This window comes from Clupea harengus, chromosome 17 (genome assembly GCF_900700415.2).
Source record: "Clupea harengus chromosome 17, Ch_v2.0.2, whole genome shotgun sequence".
In the NCBI taxonomy this organism is placed as follows: Eukaryota; Metazoa; Chordata; class Actinopteri; order Clupeiformes; family Clupeidae; genus Clupea; species Clupea harengus.
The window spans coordinates 6,844,141-6,869,221 of record NC_045168.1 but is presented as its reverse complement, the minus strand read 5'-3'; the positions used below and the strand labels follow the sequence as shown (position 1 = coordinate 6,869,221).

The window sequence follows — 25,081 nt, the reverse complement described above, 5'->3', positions numbered from 1 at the left end:
AAAAAACAGTGAAATGTTTTCCATTTAATTTTGCCTTCAATGTCACAGAGCCTGCTCTGTTTCCCAACTTCCTGCTCCGTATCGGAGCTGTCCATCACTGGAGTAGTCCATCTAAATCTGCCCCCCTATAGAAAAATGCAGCGGGGGGTCAGAGGTCGTGTGTTCATCCTGTAGCTTAGGGGATGTTAGCAGTGGGGGCCGCCATTGTGCTCTGCCCTGCTCCTCTTGTGCCCTTGTCTTGCTTCCCATGAAGTGACTGAGGTTCCGGGGCCCCCGGAGGTCACGGGGGCCACCCCAATCACACTGGGGGGGTTAAAAAGCCCCGCAACAAAACAGCAACGCGACGACACAGCCGATCCCCACACCGTTGGGATTGGCCTGACAGGGCTGTGAGAAGGCACTCTGAGGAGTAACTTGCTCATTATGACGGAGCACGTGGTGTTTTGGTACTTTCTAAAGGTACATTTCCAATCCAATTGACTTTGTAATCCAATTGACTTTTTGTCAAAGTCAGAAAATCTCTCCTCACGTTCCTCTAGGTAAAAAAAAAAAAAAGAGTTGTACACGGCCCTGGCTCTATAAATAAAATAAACAAGTTGCACGGGCCAAGCCATATACTATTCCAGCCAATCATAAACAAGGGATGCTCATTGCTTATGGAGCACAGAAGGGAGGGGTGCTTTTGATTGGCTGTTGAGCTCAAATGTCAACAATGTTTGGATCCAATTCAATTCAATTCAATTCAATTCAATTGTATTTATATACAATTGTCTCAAGGCGCTTTACAGAGCCAGGATTGAGGACTGCAGAACTGAGGATTGTCTGTCTGTTTCTCTGTCTGTCTACATGTCTGGATGTCTGTCCAATTTTCCATATTTGCATTTCTGTGTCCCATGGCAGACTGAGTCTGGCTGCTGTTACCGGGCAAACTCCCCCTGGGATCTATCCGTCTTTCTTATCATCGGCCTGTCTCTCTGTCTGTCTGTGAATAATGCTCTCTTGGGGGGCAGAAGCCTTTGTGGAGGCCTATCAGTCTATTTGCTGTAGCTGGGGAGTCCAAGATATTAAATACCCCAGTCGCATGATGTGTTGGATTCCTCAAAACATTAGATTTTCTGTGAGCAAAAAAAAATGTGTTTAGGTTCCAGTCCATTGTTTTCATTTTGAAATTTGCTGATATGGTCCTAATCCAGTAGATATTGCCTTGTAGTTTTACCTGAGATTCTTTTCAAGTGTGTTGTTTCTTATCTCGTAGCCTCACCATAGCACACGCCATCCTGGGGCTTATCCTATAAGGCTGTATATGTTCCTCATCAATGCCCATACATGAAAGTTGGACGTATGTCAACATGTGGCCCTCTTGAGAATCACCACAATGGAAAAACATGTACATCTGTCTGAAGGTCTTAGACAAGGGATAATAGGTTTGTTTTTGTCGGCTAATACAAGACAGATTTGAATGTAGATTGCTTATGTGTCACAGCTGACAGAGAACACAGCAATGGATCATGGGAGAGTTCTGATCTGTTGTTCCATAAGTACCCGCACCACATTCTAGAATGCTTTATTGTTCCCCACGCATTATCATCCACATCAAACAGTTAAATGATACTTGATCTGTCATTCAGACTGAGAAAGAGAGCTTCGCTGCAGAATCATATCACTGATGCAGGACCAGTGGACTCTAGGCAGGAGTGAGAATACCCAGCTACGTACGGGGAACAGGGTGTTGGGGAGTTGAGAGGATTTATAGTGTAATAATTTCAATAGCCATAGGGATCGATGGCAGCAACATCCTTTTGAGAAATCTTTCAATGTTATAATATTTCAAATATTTCATTTGATTCAGGAAGCGTGCAGGCCTCTGCTCCTGGGCTTGTCAGGCTGTGCACTCCATCCATGAGTGCGTCCTCGTTGGACCAGGAGCAGATCAGATCGATCTTTTTTATTCTCTAATCCGGTCTAATCTGATGACTATTACACACACAAACTGGAGTTGTAAATTGTAGTGCTATAATTTCCCTACTGACAAGACATCCATTAATTCTGGCAAAAATATTTTCCTGATGGATTTCATATGCATATGGTAATGCTCTGTCTAAACTACAGATGGGCTGGTGTAGAAGCCTTTTTGAAGAAACAACACCCTGTAAAATATTAGGATGAGGGATGATTTTGGATGAATTTGAGCTCTCTGGTAATTATATGAACATACCTCAGAATTATGTGAATATTTTGTGTTGGTGTAGTTTTGCTGTGGCATAGCATCTCACTGAGACAAAGACAGAGTTAATAACCATGTTTGTTTGTTTTTCCTACGTTTTTTTTAATCGCTAAAAGGGGTTTTGATATATAGTTTGCCTACCGTATACAGCTAACTTACAGTTGCACGAGAAAAAAAGTTAAATAGAAATAATTCTACAAATTACAACTGTTATAAGTTTGCTTCAGTGTGCAAAATACCTTTCTGCTGATTAATTATGAGATTGGTACGACCTGATGAAGATTTATAGCCCAGTTACCTCACCCTTCGCGTTCAAAACTGTAGCCTTGAAATTCCCTGCTTTCTCAAGTCCCCGTTAACCCAACCCTCTAGCCACCGGAGAACGGGCGTTTTTTCCTGTCTGCACATGCTCAGTCGGGGGAGTATGGCGAGGGTCCAGTTCCCATCTCCGCCGTGCGGCCTGTGTGCGTATGGACCATGGACGAGCTACAAATACTGATGTAGCCTACCCGCAAGCGATGGTCTCATGGAGCTTGTCAAAGCGGCAGTGTTTCATTCGTGTTTGACTCCACAATGCACTTTAGGATTTCAATAAGATGTATGTGTGTTTTGAGATAATCATTTTTCTTCAAGTCCTCAACTTCAACTATTTCGCCCATGCTCAGGGTAAGTCCGATCTAGTTTTGTTCTCTTGCTGAGCCGCCGCTTTAGTTGCAATATTTCTTTTGTATGGATTTGTACAGTTGCAATAGTGTTATTACACAACCATGTGAATATTCTATTACGCATTATTGACAACGGGGGGTGTTTTTGCTCGTAAGAGTGTGCTGCATCTGTTGTGATTGATTTTAGTGCGTGTAACGGAGATAACTTGTTGCTTCAGCCTCGCATCCTGTTCGCTCTCGTACCCATATGCTTTCTAAGTGGTATGAATCATAACGTTAGCTATATTTTCTCTTTGTCTGTAAAGTATATATTGTTTTTAAAAGTGTTGTATATGTAGTAATCTGCACAACAATGAACGTCATACTGCAACAATGAGCAACATTTTTATCAAGGTTTTTTGACAACTGTGAATGAAGTACGAACTCGTGAAAATTCTGCACGCGATATTTTGAAAAGATTGTCTCACGGACAAATCCATAAGCGTTGTCTAAAACATAGTTACATTTACTGTAACTTCATCGCACCCTGTATCTAAATAGAAAACCAGCAGCTCTTACGTTAATAGGCTAATAAGTTTCTCCTTGTTGATGCACATCACTTGGCTATCGCTTTGGTTACTCGCAAAACAAAATGGACTGTAAAACCATCCATAGTGGCTAAACAAACGCGCAATCTTGTGCAACCTACTGTCCCATTTTATGCTGACAATACCAGCTTCGTGTTAACATGTGGCAATGTATACACGCACATTTGTTTGCGCTGCTATTGTTAGCAGTTCGCTCATTGCCATTTGATGGTCATTACTTAACCATTTGTTGGAGTGTGAGGCTGGTGGCGGAGTAAGATAAATAACGAAAACTTAAGTGGTTGTTAGTTTGTCTGTTGATGGGAATCCCTTACTCACATCTGCAAAGAAGGTTGTTGCCTTTTCTACTAAATTTGCATCTGGACTGATGAGCGCTTTGAAGTTGTTTGTCTACGTGCGCCGGAGATGTGGATTACTACGCGTAGTCTAAATATCGCTGTATAGTTACTGACACAAGACATCTGTCACAGTGGGCTGGCGACCATGAAAGCCGCGTTAAAGTCGTTCTTGGTCCTTAGTATTTGGCTAATTACCTTGCATGCGAAGCAACGAAACAAATGTATATATATCCATATGCCGTAATGAATCAATTCAATAATTATTTTTACAAAAAGGAAGAAGATATAATCGATCCTCTACAATTGTATTTCATATTTTCCTGTTTAAATAAATTCACCTATTGTTGAATTGTATAAAATCTTTTTGTGGAGGTAATCGCAACCCCTGCTCGGGCTGCATATGTGGATGTAGCTACCTACTTTGGCTTTCTCTGGGACAAAGCATCTGCGACCAATTTAACCTCCTTTAAGTGCGCAAGGAAAAGAAAATAGAGGCTGTAGTCCACGTCTCGGATCAAATTCATGACATCTTCACCTGACATTTTGTGTGCCGCGGAGAGCCTTTAAACTTTCATAACCTGATTATTTTTGTCACAGCCCCACACAAGCGAACTGTCTTGGCGGCCAAGCTATTTTAGAGCTCGGATCCGCCACTTATATGAACATATAGGAGTGAGTAACCCACACTGGTGAGAGCAATGGCAGATGTTTATGTTGTAATGTGTTCTCTCTCCTGGCATCAGATTTGTTGGGCGCGCAGTCAGTTTTTTTCACTAACTTATTTCAGGCTTAATATAAAATGTTCGTATACAGGCTCTATGGGTTGTTACATTTGCATTTACATAACCGAATTACGTATATGTAAAATTTAAAGTTAGCCTCGTTACATCAAATGATCTTCCTTGCCTGTGTATATGCTCTTTAAAGGACTATTCAACTTGGTTAGTACATAGTTGTAGTAGGTAGTCTTTCTATTGCCTCGTTTATTAAACAGTCATTATCAACTGAGCCTTACATTAAATACTTTTATTTTAAACCATCCCATAATTATCAAGGAGCCGTTGGTAGGTCCTTTGGGACAGGCTTATGGGTAAATGTCTTGCAATGTCACTGTAAATGATCTCAGTGCTTCTGCCTAAGCTAATCATAAGAATGGACAGGATCAGAATTAGCCCTGATGTAACGCAGAGGGATGCTCCCCTTCGTCTAATCCTCTGCCAACAAGAGATCTGACCTCTCTCTAGACCCCGTAGCCCTCGCTCAGAGTAGCTGCTCTATGAAGTACAGTGTAATCTGTTGAGTAACAAAGGTATATTGATACCTTGTAATGACATGAAAGTAGGGTTAAGGGAACAAAGTTGAGGTTATGTAAGTGTAAGTAGAGAGTGTCCAAGTGCTGTTACACACAATGAGGATAATTATTATGTTATCCTCAACTTAATGATACAGTCATATAGTGTTACAAGGCCTGTGTGATAAGTGTCACCAAAGACTCCATAGAACCCCCCCCCCCCCCATACACACACTCACACACAACACACACACACGTACCTGCACATGTGCGCTGCATTACAGTGTATTCGCTGCCAGCCACCCCTGTCTTTGCTGTTCTCCAGTGCCGCTGCTCTGCGTGTGTGTTGATGAGCGTTGAGAGCGCTGTGACGTGGTTGGCAGGGTGCTCTGGACATGTGCGGAGGGACTGATGTTGTTCAGGAGTGCACACACATAGACACACACACACACACACACACACACACACATACACATACACACATACACACACATACACACATACACACACACACACACACACACACACACACACAAACATACACACACATACACACACACACACACACACACACACAAACATACACACACATACACACACATACACACACACACATACACACACTTGCACACATACACACACACACACACTTGCACACAGAGGGCAGATATCTATCTGCAGATGCTCCCACCTGGGCTGCACATGTGGTCTGTGTGCTCATAACTAGAGAGACAGGTTACGACCATGTGCCTCATAGGTTTTTTTTTCTCCTTCAATCCTCCCCACGTTTAGCTGCACCTTTCCCAGTCTTAGTATCCCACTCACACACACACATTAGTACACATGCAAGAAGGCACACACATACACACATACACACACACACACACACACACACACACACACACACACACTCAACTTTTAAACAGTTCCAGAAGTTGGAGAAAAACAATGCTTGTCCTCCTAGTGAAAGTTGGGTCTTTATACTACAGGGCTTTTCTGGGAAAATTAAAATGACATTCAATATCAGTGCAATCTTATGAATGAAATTAAAATAATGTCCTTGATGCATGGCTTTGCATTTTTCTTTCTGTTCTATGTCTTTCTTTCTTTTGAACGGTTTTAGAGGAGCCTGTGATAAAGCATCTCATTGAAATGAGACTTAGCTGTTAGAGTGTGGAGTCTGCAGTCTCTCTGATGAAAAGTATTTCACTTTGTCTGTCCTTCTGCTCTCTCGTCCTTGAAAAGAATCTCAGCCTTTGTCACTGAAGACACAAAATGTTTTCATCGTTGGCAACTGACGAACATTAAACGTGTTGAAAATTAAAATGTAGCATTGTCACTCACTTTTATCTTCAAACTGTTTGTTCAGAGTGTGTGTGTGTGTGTGTGTGTGAGTGAGTGTGTGAGAGAGTGTGGGTGTGTGAGTAAGTGTGCGTGTGTGTGTGTGTGTGTGTGTGTGTGTGTGTGTGTGTGTGTGTGTGTGTGTGTGTGACAAGCATGCTCATCATGCTCAAGTAACTTCCCAAGAATGCCTTGGGAAAACCCAAAAAGCCGCAGCTGAAGTTTGGCGCACAGAATCAGTGGCCAGAGCTGGCTGTGGCATTAATTGTCAAAGAAGCACTTAGAGGAAGTGATGAACACAAGCTTCCTCAACGCTTTCATTTCACTAATGGCTCACAGCTTGGAGTAGAGGGGATTATTTATTCTGTAGATGTGAGGGGAAACACCACCAACAATTTTTTTGGTGTGTCTGTCTCTAAGATTGAGGGATGCAAGAAGAGCCGTTTGGTGTTGAGTAACTTCTGCAGTGGAATCTGCATCATGAGCTGTTTGGTGTTAAGTAACTACTGCAGTGGAATCTACATCATGTGTGTCGCGTCTCTAAACAGCATGGCAGACAGAGACAGAGACAAAGGCGATGCAACTTGAATGCAGTATGAGAAACTTTGCTGCACTGAGAGCTTTGCTGCACTGCCGTATTATTTGCATGTCGTGCATAAAGTGAACACGCAAGAACAATGAACACGTTGACATGCTATTTTAATCATAGCAGTTAGTTTACACATGACAATATTGCCACTGAAAATGTACAACCATATGTGTTGTCTTGATAACTGAAGACCTAAGCACCAGGGCAAAACAGCCCTGGCCTATCACAAACAATCTTTTTAGAAGGAATCACTACAGCTATGCCTTTAAATAACGTCTTGTGTGTGAAGTAGTTAAGGAATGTTACAGAATGGTGTCCCAACATAAGATAATCATGGACAAGACCATGTGTGTATTCTGTATCAGAACAGCACATTAGATATTACACATTGATTCATCCATTCATTGAATTCACTCATTCATTAATTTATGCTTGTGGCACTAAAGCAGCTCTTTCTCGACCACTAGACATTTCTGTGGAACAGTTCTGAGTCAGTAGGAATGTATGCCTGGAGTGAAATCCTCTAATGGTACCCTGCTTATGCTAGATCGCTATTAATTAATGCACAGGAAGTGACCTCTGACCCAGAAGCATTATATTCTCTCTCCCACGAGGGGCTGGGCTGCCACAGGAATGCGGCAATGGCCAGAAAGCAGACAGCAGTCATCTCCCGTCCAACAATGTGTGTGTTTATGTCTCTGACCAATGAGAGCTCAGTCCCTCGGGTGGTCTCTCAGAGGTACAGGGGGCCGCACCACTAAATCTTCCTTTAGGTTCATTTCCTTTTAATTATTTGTATTTATTTTTTGTCATCTGCCAAATGAAAGAGATAGAGATAAGTCAGTGTGCTGGAGTCTCTGTTAGAACTGAGTGCTAGAGGCTCGGAGAGCTGGAGGGAGGGAAAAAAAAGCCCAACAGGAAATAGACGGGCAGGAAATGTGAGCTGTGTTTTGGGTCACCTCAAATTCCACTCGTAGCCAGGCACTCGCAGGAAAAGAGCTTATTTTTAAGCCTGGGAAGTGGTGCAGTAGACCTGTGTCCTTTTGGGCCCAATTCTTCCCTGTGTTTATGATAAAAATGTAGGAAAGTGTACTCTAGTGTGTGTGTGTGTGTGTGTGTGTGTGTTCACGTTATTATGTGTGCGCGCCGGTGTGTCTTTGTGTGTGTGCACGTGTGTCTTTGTGTGTGCGTTCTTGGTTTGTGTGTGTACATGTGTGTGTCTGCGTGTGTGTGTATGTGTGTGTGTGTGTGTGTGTGTGTGTGTGTGTGTGCGTGTGCATGTGAGTGTGAGTGTGCGTGTGCGTGTGTGTGTGTGTGTGTGTGTGCGTGTGAGTGTGCGTGTGCATGTGTGTGTTTGTGTGTGTGTGTGTGTGTGTGTGTGTGTGTGTGTGTGTGTGTGTGTGTGTGTGTGTGTGTGTGTGTGCGTGCGTTTGAAGTGGAGAAGGCAACACTATCGTCTGATCTTGCCAGAGCGGTAGCCTTAGCCTGGTAATCACGCTTTAATGGCAGCCTTTATGTACACCAACACTGGCACCTTTGCCAAAACAGAGGGGACGCACAGCGGGCAGCACCGCTGCCGTGGTTACCAAAGCTCCGTCCCGACTCCTGGAGCACAGCAGAGAGGGACCACACACACTGAGAGCAGAGCCAGGTCTCTCCCACTAGTGAATGTGGGGGCACGAGATACAGGAGAGGGCAGCCAGTGTGAGAGTGAAGTGGGGAGACACACCCAAAGGCCAGGCCACAGAATGGGGAAGACAAAACACGGCGCGCAGACACAGCCACTCAGCCGTGCACTTACTGTGGGAGACGGTGCGAGGTGGAGTCGTATAGAATTATAATGGAAAAAGCTGCCCTTGTAGCGTCTGGACGTTCTATTTTCAGTGTCTCTCGAGGGCTTTGTTCGTGAAGACATGAGGAGACAAAAATGCTGCCGAGGTCAATTCAATTTAAATTCCTGTCCGCGCCATAATTGAATTGGAAAATAAAATTGGAATTCCAATCTGTTAGTGGGAACGTTTTTCAATTTCCTCAATTGCCTGGGAATGGGAATATAATTTCCAAGAATCTCATTTTTTTTGGTGTCTTGTCTGGTTAGTCGGGCCACATGTTCAGCACGCTTCCCACACACTCCCTTGCATCCACATAATGATCTGACATTTATTCATGTGGAGTATGCTTTTATCACAAACTTCAAAAGTAATGCAGAGGAGAACATAAACAAGCAGCTTGTCAAGGACTTTGTAAGGACCTCATAAGTGGCTCATGACAAAGTTGCCATGTTGCCTGGATAGAAGGTTAAATAAGCAAAAAAAACAAGAGTTAAGCAAACAAGCAAACACAAACATAAAGGATAAATTATTAAGGTGATGATGGAACAAAAGTTCGATCTTTTTAAAGGGATTATATAATATAACAGACAGAGAGGTGGCCACTTCAAAAGCTGGAAGGATGCTGTCTCTCTTCTTCATTGTTGTGTGTGTGTGTGTGTGTGTGTGTGTGTGTGTGTGTGTGTGTGTGTGTGTGTGTGTGTGTGTGTGTGTGTCTGTGTGTGTGTGTGTGTGTGTGTGTGTGTGTCTAATGGCCAGACACTGTAATCAGTGTGTGCAGTGGGCCTGCATCTGTGTGATGCTGGGGCTTCTGATGCCTCCTTCATGCAGGAGCCAATTCCATTACTGCAGGGAGGGGCCGGATGTGTGTGTCTGTGTGTGTGTGTGTCTGTGCATATGTCTGAGTCTGTCTGTGTTTCCATGTTTGTACATGTGTGTGTGTGTGTGTGTGTTTATGTGTGCACACATGTGTGTGTGTATGACTCTGTGTGTGTGTGGAGTCCTGTGCTTCCTCTTGTAGCAGATGTCCCTGTCGCCCCCTGATAAAGGCGCGTGTCCAGGCGGGGTGATTGATGGCCTGCGTCCCCCAGGCGGGCATCAGAGGGAGCGCGGGGTGCCTTTCAGGTGCCATGTGTCGCATACGGCCGCCGGACGGCACAGAGGGGGACGCATGAGCGCAGAGGAGGGGGTTGGCGCCCCACCACTCGCTTTCTCTCCCGCACTCTCTTGCTTTCATTCTCTGTCTGTCTCCCTTCTTCCCTTGTTCTTTAATTCATTTACTCTTGCTCTCTGTTTCTCTCTTTTACAGTCTCTCTCTCTCATTTTTTTCATACATCCCTCACTCTCGATCTCGTTGAGAGTGGAGGAGGGGTTTGTCTTGACACACTTTCTCTCCCTTTTCAGTTTTTCTTTGAGAGTGCAAAAGGGTTCTCTCTCTCTCTCTCTTTATTTTTCTGTCTCTGTCTGCATCTCTTCCTCTCTTTTTATCTCACACTGTCTTTCTCACTACTCTCTCCATCCCTCGTTCTCTTTCTGTACTGCTCTCTCTCTCTCTATCAATCTCTCCCTTTCTCTCTCTCTCTCTCTCTCTCTCTTCCCTTCCTGTAGGAAGAGGGTGTGTGTGTGTGTGTGTGTGTGTGTGTGTGTGTTCTGTAGGAAGAGTGGTATTGCTCTGACTGATTCTCCTCTTCGCTTTACTAGCTACTAGTGCATATCTGAGTCAGTCATTTGGTCACGGTAAGAAAGGACTACGGACAACAGCTCTGTTAATGATGTGGGAGTCTGCCGAATACATCCAAACAGATCTCTGCTTACGATGCCAGATCACTGAAACTGCGTGTCACATCCCAGGGACGAGGTAGACTACTGCTAGAGACCCTGCTGAGGAAACAGCTTGTTTATCTCAGTTCGATTTGCAGGCGTATCTGAACTCCTCTGTCACCATTTGTCATCTGTCGGGTGTCACCAACAACAACCCACCCAAGCCAACCCACTGAACCCCCAAACGGTGTTATTATGGACCCCCCACCCCCCGGTGGGATGACCATTTGTGTGTGTGTGTGTGTGGCAGTCTGACGGGATTATAGTGACCCCACGCTGGGCTGTTTGCCTGCGTCTGCTATCAGCTATGCTCCCCATAGGGGACAGCCACCAGCAGAGGAACGACAAAAGCCTCCCACCTCTCCTCCACCTCCCCACCTGTGGTTAAAACATGCTCTGGAATATGTATCATTCTTAGAATATTATGTAATATAAAACTTAAAATAAGTTAGATATATTATATATACACTACCTTTTTTAATGTATATGACATTCAAATAAACTAATACTAACAAAAAACAAACAAAAAAAACGTTTCAGTAATCTAAATGTGTGTTAAAGTGTGTAGATATTAAAATGCTTTCAGTGGTGAAGCTGAAATATTCATATATTTAGATTTTCTTCTCAGTCTTTCCAGACTGCTACTACTACTCAGTTTCTCACTTAAATGAAACAGCTTGCTCTGTGTGTGTGTGTGTGTGTGTGTGTGTGTATGTGTGTGTGTGTGTGTGCGTGTGTGTGTGTGTGTGTGTGTGTGTGTGTGTGTGTGTGTGTGTGTGTAATGGTGCCCTATTCCATGAAAGACAAGCATGTGTTGTGGAGAATGACATACGGCCTTAGTCGTACGCAATAATCACAGTCAGTGCAAGGAACAATAGATATTTTGACTCTGTTTTGGATCTAGAATCTGCGGTCTCAGCTGTGAAATAAAATGCACACTGTCCTAATTCAGAAGTAATTGGAATTGTGTGGAGCCACATATTTGTGATCAACATTACTGAACATATGAAATAAAAATAGAGATTTTTTTTTAATTAAAATGAAAAGCTGGTGTATGTGTTGGTAGTGTTTGTATTGATTGGAGAGCAAGAGTCTCACATCTGCTTATAAGCTGTGCTGCAAAGTCTGTTCTCTCTCTTTCTTCCTCCCTCTCTCTCTCTCTCTCTCTCTCTCTCTCTCTCTCTATATGTATATATATATATCAGATCAGGATAAGATAAATCTCTTTAAATCTCTCATATCTTTCTGTCTCTTACTCTCAATTTCATATTGGTATGACTGCATGGTTAAAACAATTTTCTCCATACTTCTTCTTCTTAATAGTTATTATTGTTGTTACTAGAAACAGAAAACTGAAGCGGCTCTGCCTTGTGTTAGACTGGCTGGCTTCTGGCTGGCTTACATAGCCAGCGCCACACTGCCCCATGTTTACCCAGAATGCACCAGACATACGCCAGAATCGGGCCACATCTGCAACCGAATCGACATCTCTTTGGGTTTGTACCGGACCTCATTAGGAGCTCCTGTGGGCCCCTGGCACGGGTCGAGCTGAGTGGCGTTTGGGCCGTCCCGTGTGTAACTGTCACTGTGCATTAAAGGGCCCTCAGTGGGAAGGGTGTGTGGTTCACTGGGCAATCACTCCCCGCCGGCCAACGTAAACCTCGCTGGCCTGGCACGCCACGCACTGGGCCTCTCAGGAGGAGCCAGAATGAACACGGTGTTTCCTGTCGCTATTGCTGTTTATGTTGTTATTGTTCACACAGGGCACCCACAGTGAGTCACCCACACACACACACACTCGCACACACACACATCTCTCTCTCTCACACACACACAAACACACAGACACAGACACAGACACACACACACACACACACACACACACACACATACACACAGACACAGACACAGACACAGACACACACACACACACACACACACACACAAGCAAGCTATGGCTTTTATCAGTCTCCCTCGCCATAGTAATTTGTTTGGCCCCTCAACTGAATATCTGGAGCTCAGTGTGGAGCTGCAGAGCACAATGGAGAGGGAAAGAGAGAGAGAGAGGTGAACAGAGGAAAGAGAGTCGAACACAGAGAGAGAGAGAGTCGAACAGAGAGAGAGAGAGGGGGGTGGATGGAGAGAGAGAGAGAGGTGGATGGAGAGAGAGAGAGAGGTGGATGGAGAGAGAGAGGTGGACAGAGAGAGAGGGAGAAGGCTCCGGCAATTCTCCGGCCGGACTAGAATGGTCTGCTGCACCTTCAATTGTGTCATTAAAATGGCAGCTCGTTAGGGGACCCCAGTAACAGCCACAAAGAGGCCACAGCAGAAACCCCTTCTACAACCCCCCCTCTCACCAACAGCTTAGCTGGCTAACCCTGTCTAATGCTAACTGACGCATGATTATGGAGCACCTCCTCGCTAATGCGGTAATATTCTCTCCTTCACTGCTTAAAGGCCCCCTGCTGCTAGCTTCGCTGGCTAAACCGTGCTAATGCTAACAGAATGTGACTAAATGAACCTGAGCCACGTTTGCCTCTCCTCCTGCATGAAGCTCGCTAGAAAAGAGGGCATGTCATTAGCACTGATGAGTCAGCCTTGCGTCATGCTAACTTAGTGTAAATCTGGCCCGAAATGTAGCTGAAGAGAGGGAGAGTTATCCTGTACAGTTCCCCTGCGTATCACTGAGTAATATGGAGCGTGTCCCATTGCACTGGGGCCCTTTTGGCTGGGCTGTTTGTGCAGGAATGTGAAAAGGCTATTTTCATAAGTTACACAAGAGAGGAAAAACTGGTAGATGGTCTCCACCCTGGTCTCGTCTGTGTCCTCCTCAGTCACCAGGAGTTGTAAAAGCTGACCAACGCAGACCAGCTGAGCCTGGAGCCGAGATCTGCTCTTGCTCACGAAGGCCCTCTTTGAGCTCAAATGGAATCCAGAACCCCTGGTAGTAAATGGGGCCATGGAGTTCTATGGCCCCATATTATAAACTCATGTCCTCCCTCTCTCTCTCTCTCTCTCTCTCTCGTTCTCTCTGTCACCTCTCTATCTCTCTCTCTCTCTTTCCTCCCCTCTCTCTTTTTCTCTCTCTTCCATCCCTCTCTCCCTCCCTCTCTCTCTCTCTGTCACCTCTCTATCTGTCTCTCTCTGTTTCCTCCCCTCTCTTTTTTTCTCTCTCTCTCTCCTCCCCTCTCCCCCTCTCTCCCTCCCTCTCTCTCTCTCTCTTACCTCTCTATCTGTCTCTCTCTCTTTCCTCTCTCTTTCTCTCTCTCTCACTTTCTCCCTCCCTCTCTCTCTCGCTGTCACCCCTGTCTCTCTCTCTTTCCTCCTCTCTCTCTTTTGCTCTCTCTCTCCCTCCCTCTCATTGTCCCTCCCTCTCTCTCTCCATCTATCTCTCTCTCTCTCCTCCCCTCTGTCTCTCCCTCTCCCCCCTCTCTCTTAGTGGTTCTTCCCCACCTTCTCTTGTTCTTGTCCTCTTTTTCTTCTCTATGGTCTGGTTCTCATTCGCGTTTGATCGGCTTCGTCGGGGTTGTCAAGTGCCGACCCTTTTAAGTTGGCTTCAGTTCCTTCCCTGAGCAGCCCCCCACCCCCCACCCCTTGGACATCAAATGTGTGCTTTCACGTGCACCCGACATACATACACACACACACGCATTCACACATGCACGCATACACACACATACACACACACACACACACACACACACACACACACACACACACACACACAAGGCATAGGTATAATATGTCCCTCCTCATGCACACCACTTTGCCGTGTGAAGTACCCTCTCTGGTCTATGCTGGGGGCGGGGGTCGCTAGTCCCAAAAGGCCTGGGTTTTGGGGGTACGTGAGATGGTAGGGGGGAAGTTGGGGGTGGGATGGGTGTGGGTAAGAGGTTGGAGAAGGGGGTTGTGTGTGTTTGTGAGTGTGTGTGTGTGTGTTGGGGGGGGGGGGGGTGTAGAGAGCCTTGGAGAGTGGGAATGCCTTTGATGTGGCTTGTGGGTGGCATTATTGCTATTCCTCTGGAAACAGGGACACGGTAGCAGCTAAGCGCTAACTGCTAGCACATGTGGCCCAGGCTCTGCTGAGCAGCTCTGGGACCCAATAAAGGGTTCAGGGCTCCGGGTTCCCTCAGATAAATCACACATCCTAACGCCGGGACAAGAGATGATAGCTAGAGCAACAAGAAGCGTGAGGGGGAGTCACTGTTATGTCCAACGCTAGTGCTCTCTGCCGCCCCAAACAACAAGCCATTACTCCTGACAAACCTCCCCCTTCACTTTGCTCCTAACGCCTCTTTGAAGACAGTGTTTTAAATCTTTAAGGCTTCAGATATTACTTGAAAAGGTACTGGGGTGCTCAAGGGGTCAGCATCTGTGTAAATATGTCCTTGTGTATGTTCTACCTTTCCTTGAACCTGTCGCTTGCAGGGCTATTTAAAAAGGCACCATCACTGTTGAGCATGGAATGCTCTGGGCGTTACATGGCCTCGGTAATAGCACACAGGCGGGTGAAGCCCTGCAGGTTCAACTCTAGGTTCTCTTCCTCCTCAGGAACTTTTTTTTTCCAGAACTAAGTAAACTTTTCAGGAACTTTTTTAGGAACTCAAGTATGAAATGGTCCATTGGCATACCATACCGCAAAGCAGCGCTAGAAAGCACCAGAGAAAAACAAAAACATTAAAACAGAAACATGAATACAAAACCATAAATGATCAGAGTATTTGAAATGGCTCATAGAGAGTTACTTCCCAGCATCCACACTATTCCCAGCTCTGTCAGCGCAGTGGGGAAAACAAGACTAAATGTTTTGATCTTCTTCTCTGCTGCCTCTTATTTGATCTCGACTTTAGCTCACACACAAAACAGTTGCCTAACAAAGATATGACAAACAAAAGTCTGGATGAAAACACAAAAGAAAGCGATGAAAACACGCTTACCCAGGGCGGGAGTCACGTGAGGAGCAGAGAGACCCCATGTTATTATGAGCGGAGGGACCCGATGTTATTATGAGCAGAGAGACCCCATGTTATTATGTTACTATGAGCAGAGACCCCATGTTATTATGAGCAGAGACCCTATGTTATTATGAGCAGAGAGACCCCATGTTATTATGTTACTATGAGCAGAGACCCCATGTTATTATGAGCAGAGAGACCCCATGTTATTATGAGCAGAGACCCCATGTTATTATGAGCAGAGAGACCCCATGTTATTATGAGCAGAGGGACCCCATGTTATTATGAGTGGAGAGACCCCATGTTATTATGAGTGGAGGGACCCCATGTTATTATGAGCAGAGGGACCCCATGTTATAATGAGCAGAGGGACCCCATGTTATAATGAGCAGAGGGACCCCATGTTATAATGAGCGGAGGGACCCCATGTTATTATGAGCGGAGAGACCCCATGTTATTATGAGTGGAGGGACCCCATGTGAGTCAACAAGCAAATCTGTCAGATCACATGTTTGAGAACTAATATAGTTCAGAGAAGGACACCACTTTAGTAGGTCAGGACATCGGTTGACACAACACACCCAGATCTTTAAATATACATGCGGAAACTATGCAGCTCCCATTCTCTGTGATCCTCTGTAGTTTCTCGTAAGTTCCTGAACCATGGCGAAAAGCCTTCTGTTGTGGTCAGATTTGGCACCCTGAGAACTTCCTCCCGCTTATCACTTCCTGTCTGTGTGCCTTAGTGTGTCTGACTCACGCTGTGTGTCTGTGTTTACTCACAAGTTTAACGCCCTCGTAAGGAACACACTTTCGTAAGGAACACACTCTCACAGACGCATGGAGCCCATTAGGACCCAAGAGAGCCTAAAAATGTAAAAGTTGCAAAAACCTCCCCAGTGATCGCCAGCTCTATCAAAACCATGTGAAGTTGAACACCATGGATGGTTCACTTTGACTGTGCAACACAAGTATGTCAAGCATTTGAGGACTGTCCCAGTTAAAAGTGCATTTCTAAGATAAGCATGTAGCCTGGAATCTTTCTTTCACAAAACGAACCCAAACACCCATTGATACAAAAGCCAGCTGGTTGTGGTGGTGCTGTTTCATTACACTATGATAGGACCTTTATGTCCTATCTCACATTCTGATATCATTTAGAGAAAGAGACAGAGAGGCACACACTGCCACTAATGTGTGTGTGTGTGTGTGTGTGTGTGTGTGTGTGTGTGTGTGTGTGTGTGTGTGTGTGTGTGTGTGTGTGTGTGTGTGATCTGATTTCTTGTATCTGTTTATGTATATTGTGATTTCCTGTCCTGTATGTAATGACTGCCTTGGCAATATAAATACCTATTTGTCATGCCAATAAAGGCAATAAAGAATTTGAATTTGAGAGAAAGATGACGGAGAGAGAGAGAGAGAGAGAGAGAGAGAGAGAGAGAGAGAGAGATGATCTGTTCCTTCATAATTGCTTACAGATGCATGCTTTTTGAATGCTGTGGCGGCCGAGATATATACATTATTATATATGCATTATGCCAATAAAAGCTTTGGAAACGGAAATAAAAAATAGAGAGAGGGTGACAGAGGGATGGAAAGAACTACAGAGATGGAGAGAAAGGAAGAGAGAGTGACAGAAATAACTAGAGAAGGGGGAGAGAGATAACTAGAGAGGTGGAGAGAGATAAAGAGAGAGAGGGAGCTAGAGAGAGGCAGAGATGGAGAGAGAAAGAGGGAGTGATAGAGAGGCGGAGATGGAGAGATAGAAATGGAGAGAGAGGGAGAGTGAGAGAGAGAGACAGAGAGTGGGAGATAGAGATGGAGAGAGAGAGAGCAAGAGAGAGAAAACTCCTCTGGTTAGTCTCATGTCCAGTTGATTGCCTGGAGCCTCTCCAGTCCAAACCTAGAGAGCCAGACGAGACGAGACGAGACAAGACCCTAAAAGCAAGAGAGCCATCCAGACGTTCCTGTTGCCGTGGTCGAGCACTCCACTGACTCAGTCCAGGCGCCTCTGAGACACGTTACAGACCCCCTCGGCTCAGCACTTAGTGCCCTGCACCCCGCACCACCCCTCTGCCCCCACAACCCCACCCCCCGACCCTGTGGCCGTGACATCTCTAGCGATCGCCCAGAACCACCAGCGACTTTAGCACGTCTCCCGATGCTCAGGAGGGGGGGGGGGGGGGGGAGAGATCGAATCGATCGAATGCTGATGAAAGGAAGAGGCTTTGAATCAGGCAGAGCTGGAGGAGGACGATGGTTGTGCTGAGATGAAAGGCCGGTGCCTGTAATGATGACATTTTCCCAGGGAGCATAAACAGATGATAATGTGCTTTTCTGGAAATGGCCGCCACTTCTGTGAGGGTTACAAGCCAGCCTCAGATATGCTCCACAATGGCCACAGTGTCATTTCGTATTCCCATGTGCTAGTGCATGAAGGCCATTGTTCTTCTGGCGTGGCTTTGCTTGAAAGGAGAAAGTGGTGTTTGTGTTGGTGTGTGTGTGTGTGTGTGTGTGTGTGTGTGTGTGTGTGTGTGTGTGTGTGTGTGTGTGACAGAGCAATAGAGAGGGCAGGGGGTCGAATGGTGTGAGGTTTTTTTTAAATACACATGTGTGTGTGTCATCAAAGCCTTGTTTTGTTAAAGTTAGTCATGAAGAAACACACTACTGACAAAGCTTTTAAGTTGCACAGAAATCTATTCTCATGCACCCGAATTGCTCAACAGAGCCAGTCCGCTTGAAAGGCAGCTGTGATTTGATTCTTCTTTGTTGTTTCTAGACCATGACTTTTTATTTACACAGACCACGAGAGCCAGTAGTCCTGAACTGATGGGGTTGTGAAGGGAACGATTAGTTTCAGCCTTGCCTTGCTGCACAGGGAGAGTGATGAACACGTGTAGATTGTGCTATGCATGCAACACCAGCTCCATTAACTCTGTGCTCAGGACACACCTGGGTTTACCTGCCTGTATGCTGCTCGGGCTGAAGCATAATCTGCATGAATTAAATAATAATCTGGCATACATGTCTGGGGGATATCATCAGTTGATCCTAAATCCAGCCAGGATGAGGATGCTTCTGCCGGAGAGATTGGAGAGACCCTCTTTATAGCTACTGAATCTGATGAAAAGCTCACTTATGTCCTCTCTCTCTCTCTCTCTTTTTGAATGTGTGTGTGTGTGTGTGTGTGTGTGTGTGTGTGTGTGTGTGTGTGTGTGTGTGTGTGTGTGTGTGTGTGTGTGTGTGTGTGCACTTCACAGATCCCGCGTGCTGCCAACATGCTGCCGAACTCTCTCAGTGTAGGGAAGGATGCGACCAGGTAAGGCAAACCCCCCCTCCACACACAAACACACACACACACACACACACACACACACACACACAGACACACATATACACACACACACACACACACACACATACACACACACACACACACACACACACACACACACACACACACACACACACACACACACACATATATACACACACATGCACACACACGTCAGAAGGTTTGGTGTGGTACTACCGCAAAAGCTACCATAACACATAATGTCAGTGTGCCACTGAATACATTTTAACCAATTAAAGCACAAATAATATTTTTAAAATCCTGTTGGTTCTAATAAGTTTCCTACTAATTACTACTTACTACTAATAAGTTTCCTCCTGCCAGAGCAGAGAGGCCCTCGTGGGTAAGGACTGAGACCAAATCAATTAGGGGAAGGCTGTAGATTTTCTCAGTGGGTTTTGAAGTTTGTTGAATCGAACAGCTCTATTTCTGGGCCTCCCTTTCATGTGAGGAGCAGGTGACAGCACACCTCCACCCCTCCCTTCTCCCTCTCCCTCCCTCCCTCCCTCTCTCTCTCTTTCTCCACTTCTCCTCTCTTTCTCCCTTTCTCTCTCTCTCCTCCCCTCTCCCCCTCCCTCCCTATTTCTCTCTCTTTCCCTCTCAGTTATCCTCCTTGGTTATCTTTTTCTCTCCCCCTCCTCCTCCCCCTCTCTCCCCCTTTCCTCTCTGCCCCCCCCCCCCTCTCTGTCCCTCTCTTCCACATTGCTCTTACTTCCAAAGGAGGAAGAATGTGGCCATGCATAAGCAGACATTGAGAGAGGCGTCTGTCTTCTGTGCTCTGTGACACTGAGGACATGAAAGAGACATCTGAAAGCTTGCCTTGCCTTTTTTCTTCTCCCTTTCTCATTCTTAAGCAAAAATCAAAAACGGTTTTGTGGCCACCATCCCCCTCAAAAAAAAGGAAAAAAAGCACACTGACCCACACACACATACAAGTAAATGTCCCATTAAGATTGTAGCCAGGGTCCCCAAAAACAAGCCGCCAACAGCAACCCCCCCCCCCCCCCAGTACACCTGCCAAGCAGAAAGAAGAGAGAAAGACTGCCAAAGCAAGACGGAGTTGGACTGAGAAGAGGAGAGATAGAGAGAGACTCACACACACACATACACACATTGATTCAGAGAAAGCGGGAGAACACAACACACACACACATACAGACACACACACACACACACACAAACACACACACATTGATGCAGAGAAAGAGGGAGAACACAACACACACACATACACACACATACACACACACACACACACACACACACAAACACACACACATTGATGCAGAGAAAGAGGGAGAACACAACACACACACATACACACACATACACACACACACACACACACACACACACACACACACACACACACACACACACACACACACACACACACACAGTGATGCAGAGAGAGAGGGAGACAAAGAGAGAATATAACACGCACACATACAAACACTCGCACACACACACACCCACACCCACACAGTGATTCAGAGGGAGAGGGAAACAGAGGGAGAATACATCACGCACACATACACACGCACACACACACACACACACACACACACACACACACACACACACACACACACAGTGATGCAGAGAGAGAGGGAAACAGAGGGAGAACACAACACACACACACACACACACACACACACACACACACACACACAGTGATGCAGAGAGAGAGGGAGACAAAGAGAGAATATAACACGCACACATACAAACACTCGCACACACACACACCCACACACACACAGTGATTCAGAGGGAGAGGGAAACAGAGGGAGAATACATCACGCACACATACACACGCACACACACACACACACACACACACACACACACACACACACACACACACACAGTGATGCAGACAGAGAGGGAAACAGAGGGAGAGCACAGGCCTGAATAGAGGGAGTGTGTAAGCAGGTTAGTGTGTATCAGTAGAAGAGAGTAGGGGGTAAGGAGAAGCACTAGGATAAGGGAATAAAGGAGTCTGTATTAACACTGACATTTCAGAACAGCCAGGGAGTGAACAAGAGACGCAAGCAGAGAGGAGAGCGTGAGTGAAGGCTTGTGTGGAGTACAATGAGAGGTATAAGGAGGAAGAAGGGATGCGAGAGAGAAAGGAGGAAAGAGAGTAATGCTAAGAGATAAAAAGAGAGAGAGGGAGGGATGCCACAGGCTTGTGTGGAGTACCATAAGACGTACAGAGAGAGAGGAAGGGAGGAAGAGAGATACATACAGAGAGGGAGGGAGGGAGGGAGGGAGGAAGGGAGGAGAGACGTGCCGCAGGCTTGTGTAGAGTAATCGCCCTGTCATTTCTCCCCCAAAGTGCGGCTTCTCCTTTGATGAGCCGAGGCCCCTGGGCCCTGAAAGGGAAAAGCTCTGCCGCGTTGCCTCAGATGTGCTCTCTGGCAAACGCCATTTATTTACTTCTCAAAGAGAGAGAGAGAGAGAGAGTGAGAGTGAGAGAGAGAGAATAAGAGAGAGAAAGACAGAGAGAGAGAGACACAGAGAGAGAGAGACAGAGAGACAGAAAAGAAAAAGAAAGAAAGAGGAAAGTTTTTCTAAATGGAGTGGACAGGTCATTCTTTCTTCAAGGCTGGGGCGGTTCTTTCGCCGCTGCTTTGCGGATTCCCTTTGATTTAACGCCAGAAAATCAGTTTTTGTTTCAGAGGTGCATGTGTGTGTGTGTGTGTGTGTATGTGTGTGTGTGTGTGTGTGTGTGTGTGTGTTGGGCTGGGCTAAAAAATTACCATACGTCACTCGCCCTTGCCTTGCCTAATGAAGTCTGCTTATACCCTGAAACACTACTTTCAAACTCTTAGCTTCATCACTATACGCTATATAACACTACACTCAGAGTCAGAAAAATCTACAAATAACACACGGCGTCCTGCTGACAGCTTACAGCTATAGTACTAATTACTCCAAGCCCCATTGCTATGGAACATCAGGCATTACAGTGTGTAGTGACCTTTGACCTATATTATTATTATCTTCAGTGTTAATGTCACATTGTAATCATCTTTGAAGTTCTTCATGCTGACCAGAGGAACATTTGGAATGTGAGGTGTAATAAATGTATCCTTACACAAAAAGAGTAACAAGGATTTGATTCAGATGGAGAATCGGGGTATTTTATTTCTTTCGAGCTCTGGGCATAGTGAGCAGAACTACTGTTTCTTTGCAGATATGTCTCTGCTAGCTATTCAGAACATTCAGCACTCAAAATGCGGAATAATTAGAAACAGGTTTGTGTGTGTAGATACGTGTGTGTGTGTGTGTGTGGGTGTGTGTGTGTGTCTGCATGTCTGTGTGTTTGTGACTGCATGTGTGTTTTTTTGTGTGTGTGTCTGCATGTGTGTGTGTGTGTGTGTTTGTGTTTGTTACTGCATGTGTTTGTGTGTGTGTGTAGAGCAGACCCCATGAAATGACTCATAACTTTGTTGCATACTGTCATCAAGAACAGTTTGCCGCTTTAGAAGTCTGTGAGAATATGTCTTAGAGACTTAATCAACAAATGTTAATGGCATCCCTTCAACCCGTCAAGTCATACTGATTTTCCCCTTGTTTTGCCATGCAGACAACTTTTGAAACCATTTACCACGCATGAGAATGTTGTCCCAATGGCAACAGTATTTATAATGACCATCTCAAGTGCCTCTACACACCCTAACACACAACTCTCTCTCTCTCTCTCTGTTTAAGCTTGCAACCATCAGAAGCGAATCACGTCTGAAGCACTTCCTACAACGACTGCCAAGTTACTGCCCGGAATCTATGGTAAGCACAAACGCGGCATTATACTTGCGAGCCTTTCGGTCAGCTATTAAAAAAAATGCACTCACACACATACACACAAACACAGGAAGTACCTCACAGCTGCCGAGCCGTCCGAGGCTGGTCTGCATTCTCACCTGATGAAGTGAAAACGTATCAAAGCATCCGAGCAGGAAGCCAGCCCTCGTTCTGTACGACCAAAGCGCTAATTACAAACCAGGAGCGCGAAGCTCGAGGCCTTTATAACAGCCTTTATAACAGCCCTCTCATTAGCCCATCCAGATGAGCCGTATTCTAGTTGGACCCATCCAGATGAGCCGTATTCTAGTTGGACCCATCCAGATGAGCCGTATTCTAGTTGGACCCATCCAGACTAGAACTCATTTACTCAACGGTCTCCCGTCGGATTTTTGGAATCTCTTTACTGTAAATGATGATATGGATCAATTAATTTGCCTTGATAGGCGTATATATCACATTTTAATATTCTCTAATATTTAAGTGTGCTCTGTTTGATTTTTGGAATCGCTTTCAGCTCTTTTTTGGGTGCAAAACATGCAAATCGACTTCAATGTATTAAAAAAAATCTCTTTACATCATGTTGTCAGACATGATTTAGTGTCTGTGACATCCTGTTTTGTTCTCATTCTGCTAGTGTAGACTCATCAAGTCTGAGGTGTGGTGGTTTTGGCGGTAATACTGAAGCTGCTGTTTCCCTTTGGGAATACCCACATCTTTTTCTTTTGTTGGGGTGCTTCAGTTTTTTGTGTTAACTGTGAACTTCACAGATGATGATGATGATGATGTAGCTGCTCAGTTTGTGTCAGTCCTGCGATCCTGTCTGAGGCGTGGTACATTGGTGTCCACTGAAGCTGTTGTTTTCTGTTTTTGTGTCTGTTGTGCTGAATTTGTTTTGTTTTTTGAAATGGTAACTGCCCTTCAGATGATGCTGCTGCTGCTGATGATGATGATGATGATGATGATGATGATGATGATGATGATGATGATGATGATGAATATGCTGTGTGACGGTAGCTCCTCTGTTCCCATGCCAGCGGGCGTGAGGGCCGGTTGGCGTGACGTCTGCCACTGACCTCACAGCAACTCCTGTTTATTTGGTTGATTATCTGTTGTAAGCCGGGTGGCTTTGGTAGAACACACATCCCGGCCTCTCAACAGCGCTCTCTGCGTCACAGGCTCACCCGGGCTGCACATGGCTGACATGTCTGCCTTATTAATCCACAGAGACGCAACCGCAAGACCTCTGTGAGCTCAGCAGCGCCTTTTATTGCGTTTGCCACATTCATATATTGGTAATACATTTTTAATTAAGACCGAGTTATATTGACTTGAACTCTGGAACCTTCTGCGATGTTCCACCACCTCCGCAGATACCAGAGCAAGCATTTCTCATAGTAGTCTATCACAAATTCCAGCTCCCAATGCCAGATGGGTTCTTTTTCTCAGAGAACCAATATGCTCGAGTTATTGGCATCACAGAATGTGAGGGAATAATTGTTTTTCAACTCATCTATCTCATTTAAACATCACACACAGCCAGCCACGCTGAGAAGTCAGAAGAAGAAAAAAAAACGCTGGCAAAAAGCTCTGCAGAGTTTCACAAAGGCTTATAAATAATAACTGTGCATTACAGCGCAGACATCAAAGCATTTCTTTTAGGCAAAGTGTTCTGTGTTTACTACGTGTGATTTGAAGAAACGAGTTTATAAAAATGAATAGGCATCGGTCGGCTTTGAACTGTTGCTTAGCGGAGCTTAAATCAAACATCAGTGAGAGCGAGCGATAGAAATGCAGGAGAAGCTATCGATCGTCAGAGGCATATTACGCGCTGGAAGAAAGCCACAGCGGCCCTCAAATATCACAAATCGCTTTTCATCTGCGCTGCAACTGCCGCCGATGAGCCTGACATGTTGGTGTTGGAGCTTATCTCTGGATCACTTTGTTGTGTTAACCTCTCTCTCTCTTTCTCTATCCCCCTTTCTTTCTCTCTTCCTCTCTTTCTCTCACCCCTCTCTCTGTCTCTCTTTTTCCTCTTTATCTCTATCTCACTCTCTCACCTCTCTCTCTCTCTGTCTGTCTCTTCCTTGATCTCCCCTCACCCTCTTTATCTCTCTGTCTCTCTCTCTCTTTCCCTGTGTCTCTCGCTCCTACAGAATGAGCTTTGGACCTGCATCAATTCATCATTACCAGGTAAGATGCTGGGCCAGTGATGTGCTGTGTGTGATGGATAGTGCAAACTCCACCTGCCTGCCCTCCATCTGTACCTGTCTGGGAGG

General features: G+C 45.4%; 1 protein-coding gene across 1 annotated transcript in view; it reads left to right on the top strand.

Moving 5' to 3' along the window:
• Positions 1–2,639: 2,639 nt before the first annotated feature.
• Positions 2,640–25,081, top strand: part of reck (reversion-inducing-cysteine-rich protein with kazal motifs) — a 55,107-nt gene continuing 32,665 nt past the window's right edge. Inside the window, exons 1-4 of the mRNA XM_031583826.2 lie at positions 2,640–2,890; positions 18,901–18,959; positions 22,713–22,787; positions 24,959–24,995. Coding sequence (XP_031439686.1) covers positions 2,821–2,890; positions 18,901–18,959; positions 22,713–22,787; positions 24,959–24,995 — 241 coding nt within the window. The 5' untranslated portion in view covers positions 2,640–2,820. The remainder of the gene's footprint in view (positions 2,891–18,900; positions 18,960–22,712; positions 22,788–24,958; positions 24,996–25,081) is intronic.